The sequence below is a fragment of the Sapajus apella genome, unplaced genomic scaffold (genome assembly GCF_009761245.1).
Source record: "Sapajus apella isolate SASKATOON/1434 unplaced genomic scaffold, GSC_monkey_1.0 scaffold123, whole genome shotgun sequence".
Classification (NCBI taxonomy): Eukaryota; Metazoa; Chordata; class Mammalia; order Primates; family Cebidae; genus Sapajus; species Sapajus apella.
Window position 1 is genome coordinate 2,039,686 of NW_022437063.1, and position 6,329 is coordinate 2,046,014.

Sequence of the window (6,329 nt, forward strand, 5' to 3'; positions counted from 1 at the left end):
GGAGTTTCGCTCTTGTTACCCAGGCTGGAGTGCAATGGCACGATCTCGGCTCACCGCAACCTCTGCCTCCTGGGTTCAGGCAATTCTCCTGCCTCAGCCTCCTGAGTAGCTGGGATTACAGGCACGTGCCACCATGCCCAGCTAATTTTTTGTAGTTTTAGTAGAGACGGGGTTTCACCATGTTGACCAGGATGGTCTCGATCTCTTGACCTCGTGATCCATCCGCCTCGGCCTCCCAAAATGCTGGGATTACAAGCGTGAACCACCACGCCCGGCTTAATTTTTGTATTTTTATTAGAGACAGGATTTCACCATATTGGCCAGGATGGTCTCGAACTCCCGACGTCACAATTTGCTTGCCTTAGCCTCCCAAAGTGCTAGGATTACAGGAGTGAGCCGTCGCACCCGGCCTCAAGATCCTTAATCACACCCGCAGAATCCCTTTTGCCACCGACGGTCACGTGCACGGGTTCCCGGGAGTAGGCCGTGAACGTTGCTAGGAGGCCCCTGTTCTGCCCCACACGGGGGCTTTGCCTATGTTGCTTTCGGGTCCTCGCTGAAAGTGTTCTTGGCACATAGTAGGTACTCAATGCATATTTGTTGACTGGAAGGAGGAGGGCCATTCTGTGGCACCCCCTACTCACCCCACGCTGGGACACTCACACCTGTTGATGAACAGGGTTCTGGCCCTATCCCCCACCCCATGCCCGCAGAGTGGTGCTGAGTAAATACCCCAAGGACTGGGACTGAGTGGGCAAGGAGGCGCAGGAGGCAGCTTCCGGACCATGTGGGGCAGCCTCGGGCCCGCCTCATGCTCCCTTCTTGATGGGGTGTTGGCCTGGATGAGTGAATCTCAAACCTGGCTTTGCATCAGAATCACCTCCAGAAATTGTTAGAAAAGCCAGTGCTTCAGGCCGGGCGCGGTGGCTCACGCCTGTAATCCAAGCACTTCGGAGGCCAAGGCGGGCGGATCACCTGAGGTCGGGAGTTCAAGACCAGCCTGACCAACATGGTGAAACCCCATCTTAAAACAAAAAAATAAATAGAAAAGCCAGTGCTTCCTCCTGGGCACCCTCACTGGCCCCATCATGCCCTGGGCCTCCTAACTCCTCAGGACCTGATTCTACTCATCTCCTCAGGCCACCAGCCAAGTGCCACAACCTGGTGGCTTAAGACAGCAGGTCACTGTCTCAGTTCTGGAGGCCACAAGTCCAAAGGCAAGGTGTCTACAGAGCAGCACTTCCCTGAAGGCTCCAGGGGAGGGCCCTTTCTGTGTCTTCTGGTGGTTCCTGGTGTCCTTGGCTTGCAGCCACATCCCCCCAGTCTCCGCCTCCATCCTCTCACGCCCTCCCCATGTGTCTTCCGAGTCATTGGATTCGGTGCCCACCCTGATCCAGTTGACCTCATCTTAACTAATTACATCTCTAAAGACCTGACCAATTTCCAAATAAGGTCACATCCTGAGCTCCAAGAGGAATATTGGGAGGGATGTTCTTCGACCCCCTACATCTGGGGGTCCTATATCTACTCTAACCTCGAAACTCAAAATTCCCATTAATTTTTGTAGCTAAAAACATTTCTCTTAAAAACCCTGACTTGTTCTGCATAAGAACCTTCCCTGCTAAGATTCTACGTAGGAAGGCAGCCTTTTCTTTCTTCCTCCTATGGCGGTGACCCCAGTGCTTGTCCTCAACCCCAACCCCCCCGGTGCTTTTGGCAGCACTGGCTTCCCGCTGGCTGCCAGTGTCGGGGTCTTTCATGGGGGGCCTGGGTTGGGATTTGGAGCTGGAGGTTCAAGGTAAGTCCGCACCCTGCTGTCAGTTAGCAAGTCACTCTCCCTGTCTGAGCCTTAGTTACCACTCCTGTCACTGTGGACAGTATCCAACCCTTAGGTCTTTTTCCTCCCTCCATGGTGCAGGATACTGGATGGGCACATAGTGGGAACACGATCGAGAGAGAATGCTTAGTGGGTGCACAGCTGAGGTAGGGCACATAGTGTGTCTGTGGCTGAGGGGATGTATAGTGGGTGCACAGCTGAGGTAGAGCGCATAGTGGGTGCATGGCTGAGGTACAGAGTATAGTGCGCGTGCAGCAGCGGTGGGTGACTGCCTTATGAAAGGGCGTCAGGAGGCTCCCTCACTCCCCTCCTTACTGGAGAATGCACTGACTTCCTTTAATGTTCATTGTTTGCCACAGAGCTGCAGACACGAGGCAGTGGCTGCCGTGCTGGCTGCTGGGAGGAGGAGGCCCTCGGTGGTGCCCATGGCTGGCCAGGACCCCACGCTGAGCACGAGTCACCCGTTCTACGACGTGGCCAGACATGGCATTCTGCAGGTGGCAGGTAGGGCCCCAGCTGGGCAGTCCCTAGGACCATGGGCAGTGCCAGCCTTCTTCTCGGCAACTTTGGGTTGAAGTGGGCTCATCAGGGGCTGCCTCACTGCGGCTGGGCAAGATTGACAAGCTAACTGGAGCCAGGTGCAGTGGCACATACCTGTAATCCCAGCACTTTGGGAGTCCAAAGGGGTCAGATCGCTTCAGCCCAGGAGTTCAAGACCAGCCTGGGCAACATAGAGCACATCTCTACAAAAAAGTGTAAGAATCAGCCAGGCATGGTTGGTGGTGCATGCCTGTAGTTCCAGCTACGTGGGAGGCTGATGTGGGAAGATGGCTGCAGCCCAGGAAGCAGAGGTTGCAGTGAGCCAAGATCACACCTCCGCACTCCAGCCTGGGTGACAGAGTGAGACCCAGGCTCAAAAAAAAAAAAACCCCAAAAAAAAGCAAAAAAAAAATAATTGGAACGGGAGGGCCTGCTAGTGTTTTCAGAAATAAATTACACACTTGCCAAAGCATTGTCCAAGGGCTCCGAGAAGCCCACGGGCAGCGTCCTCCTAGTCTAAGGAGCAGAGGCTGCAACTTAATGAATTGTTTTATCCGTCAAGGGCACTGTTATGTCTCATCCAGAGCAGCAAACATCTGCAGAGACGTAGACAACGAGCCACTCCGCGCCCAGCAGTTGGTGAGGGGACAGCATCTTGCAGTGCTTTTTGTTTTGTTTCGTTTTGTTTTTTAAGACGGAGGTTCACTCTGCCGCCCAGGCTGGAGTGCAGTGCTGCGACCTCGGCTCACTGCAACCTCCGCCTCCTGGCTTCAAGTGATTCTCCTGCCTCAGCCTCCCGAGTAGCTGGGATTACAGGTGCACGCCACCACACCCAGCTAATTTTTGTATTTTTAGTAGAGATGGGTTTTCACCATGTTGGTCAGGCTGGTCTCAAACTCTTGACCTCAAGTGATCCGCCTGCCTCAGCCTCCCAAAGTGCTGGGATGACAGGCGTGAGTTACCACAACCACGACAGCGGCACCAGCTTTCTCATCACCGGTGTTGGTAGGATGTGTCTCTTCCATCCATTTATCTTCAGTCTGTCTGAGCCTCTGTGCAGAAAGTGCGTCTGTTATAAACAGCTTATCACTGGACCTTGTCACTTTAATTGCAAGATGGCCACACAGCAGAAATCATATTGTCAAAGGCTTGGAGGGCCAGCAGAGGAGTTTGCACTGGATCATGGTGGCCCTGGGGCACAGTAAACAGAGGACTGATGTCATCAGATGTATAATTTAGAAGTCTCTTTCTTGCAGTGGGGTGGAGAATAATGACAGCAGATACTGGAGTCAGGGAGGCCAAGAAGAGAGGTTTGGGTGAATGTCGTGGCCGTGGGCTACAGAGGATGGCGTGCGTTCGCGAGATGTTTTTAAAAATGTTGAGCTGGTGGCCTAGCTGAAACCAAAAACTGGGAGTGATGGGGGTTGTCACATGGGATGAGGTTTCCGGGGGTGGCTGGGCCACGTACAGGCCGTGGCTCACGCCTGTAATCCCAACACTTTGGGAGGCTGAGATGGACAGATCACCTGAGGTCAGGAGTTCAAGAACAGGCTGGCCAATGTGGTGAAACCCCATCTCTACTGAAAATAAAGAAGTTAGCCAGGCGTGGTGGTGCACACCTGTAGTCCCAGCTACTTGGGAGGCTGAGGCAGGAGAATTGCTTGAACCCAGGAGATGGAGGTTGCGGCGAGCCGAGATCACACCACTGCACTCCAGCCTCGGCAACAAGAGCGAAACTCTCTCTCAAAAAGAGAGAAGGGGGAGCCCGGGGAAGTAACTTGGTCTCTTCTTCCACATGCCTCCATCCACCTGCTCCCCCAGTGGGTACCCAAGGGGCTGGGAACCTTCCAGATTATCCATCCTTCTCCCAGCAAAAAGGAAAGTAATTGGAACAAGAGGACCTGCCACGGTTAACCCTGTAGGGATGTTGTGGGGTGTGGGTGTGGTGTACTGCGGGTCCTTCTGTGTCATTAGGGGCCTGTGGGCTGTGCTGGGGTTGTGTGCCCCTCCCGGGGAGTGTATGAAGTTGTCAGAATTGACAGTTGAGCCAGGGCCGCGATGCTCCAGACTTCCTTGGGAGATGATGGCACAGGCACGTCTTCAGCTTCTAAATAGTTCTCTTGCGTTGGAGCAGAGTTTTCACTCATTTCAAACCCAGCTTGGCTGGGCACAGTGGCTCATGCCTGTAATCCCAGCACTTTGGGAGGCTGAGGTGGGAGGATCAGGAGGTCAGGAGTTCGAGACCGGCCCTAGCAACATGGTGAAACCCCGTCTCCACTAAACATACAAAAATTAGCCGGGCATGGTAGTGGGTGCCTGTAATCCCAGCTACTCAGGAGCCTGAGGCAGGAGAATTGCTTGAACATGGGAGGTAGAGGTTGCAGTGAGCCGAGATCGTGCCACTGCACCCCAGCCTGGGCGACAGAGTGAGACTCCATCTCAAAAAACAAAAAAACAGAAGTTAGCCAGGCATAGTGGTGGGCACCTGTAGTCCCAGCTGTTCCGGGGCTGAGGCAAGAGAATGGCTTGAAGCCAGGAGGCAGAGGTTGCAGTGAGCCGAGATTGTGCCGCTGTACGCCAGCCTGGGCAGCAAGAGCAAAACCCCATCTCAAAAATCAAACAAAAACAAACAAAAACCCCAGCTTCTTGAGAAATTTAATCACATCAAGAGACCATGTGAGGGGCTCAGCCATCCTGAAAAGACGCTGGCCTTAACCAGAAGTCATTGGGAGCACCAGGGGCGGAGGCGCCTGGAGAGGAGCTAAGTGGAAGCCGCCCTACCCTCGGGCGAAATCGAGTTTACAGGCGAGGAGCCAAAGCCAGGCAAATGGGAACATTCTGCCGCAGATGCATCCCAGCACTTTGGGGAGGCCAAGGAGGGCAGATCATGAGGTCAGGAGTTCAAGACCAGCCTGGCTAACCTGGTGAAACCCCATCTCTGCTAAAAATACAAGCAATTGCCGGGCGCGGTGGCTCACGCCTGTAATCCCAGCACTGTGGGAGGCCGAGGCGGGTGGATCACGAGGTCAAGAGATCGAGACCATCCTGGTCAACATGGTGAAACCCCGTCTCTACTAAAAATACAAAACATTAGCTGGGCATGGTGGCGCGTGCCTGTAATCCCAGCTACTCAGGAGGCTGAGGCAGGAGAATTGCCTGAACCCAGGAGGCGGAGGTTGCGGTGAGCCGAGATCGCGCCATTGCACTCCAGCCTGGGTAGCAAGAGCGAAACTCCGTCTCAAAAAAAAAAAAAAAAAAAAAAAAAAATACAAGCAATTAACCAGGGGTGGTGGTGCGCAGCTGTAGTCCCAGCTACTGGGGAGGCTGAGGCAGGGAATGGCTTGCCCCGTTCATGCGTGCAACGCGTCAATGGATACGGATAGAGAGAATTACTAGAGCAAGACTCCTGATTGCCAGTGGCTTTTTCGACTAGGACAACCAGCAGAGAATACCATCCCCTCCCCGCATGGTCCCTCACTAAGGAATGTTCTTGGCAGAAAAGGGGCCTCTCCCCTTCCGCCTCCTGGGTCTCCCCTTGGCATCAGCTTCGTTCCCTTGCCCCCTAACCGCACTTCATGCACCTGAGTTTCCAGTGGCCCAGGGGGACAGTTCAGGACCAGGAACCCCCTTCCCTCCTGCTTCTCCAGGGCGTGGCATGGACCACTCCAGGACTTCTTCGGCCAGGGGCTCTCCTGCGTCCTTTGGGTGTGTCCGGATGTCCCTCCCACCAACGTGTTTCCGAACTTTTCTGTCCCAGATGCTGCTTTCCGCCATGACCAATGTCTAGAACCGCAGCCAGAAACCAGACTCTTGTCAAAAGGAATTTTGAATGATCTCTCCCTACTTGAGTCACTACATATATATATACACACACACACAGACAGACACACACACACACACACACACTCTCTCTCTCTCTCTCTCTCTCTCTCTCTCTCTCTCTCTCTCTCTC

The 6,329-nt window shown here is 54.0% G+C and overlaps 1 protein-coding gene and 1 long non-coding RNA gene across 3 annotated transcripts in view; one reads left to right on the plus strand and one right to left on the minus strand.

Annotated features, from left to right (window-relative positions):
- Window positions 1-3,232, minus strand: part of LOC116538873 — an 8,548-nt gene extending 5,316 nt beyond the window's left edge. The window contains exon 1 of the long non-coding RNA XR_004263813.1: window positions 3,210-3,232. This is a non-coding gene — a long non-coding RNA (uncharacterized LOC116538873). The remainder of the gene's footprint in view (window positions 1-3,209) is intronic.
- ARHGAP8 (Rho GTPase activating protein 8) overlaps window positions 1,742-6,329 on the plus strand; it is a 61,056-nt gene continuing 56,468 nt past the window's right edge. Inside the window, exon 1 of one of the 2 annotated variants that reach the window (XM_032261422.1) lies at window positions 1,742-2,341. In XM_032261422.1, coding sequence (XP_032117313.1) covers window positions 2,113-2,341 — 229 coding nt within the window. In that variant the 5' untranslated portion in view covers window positions 1,742-2,112. The remainder of the gene's footprint in view (window positions 2,342-6,329) is intronic. The other variant, XM_032261421.1, reaches the window with a different exon arrangement.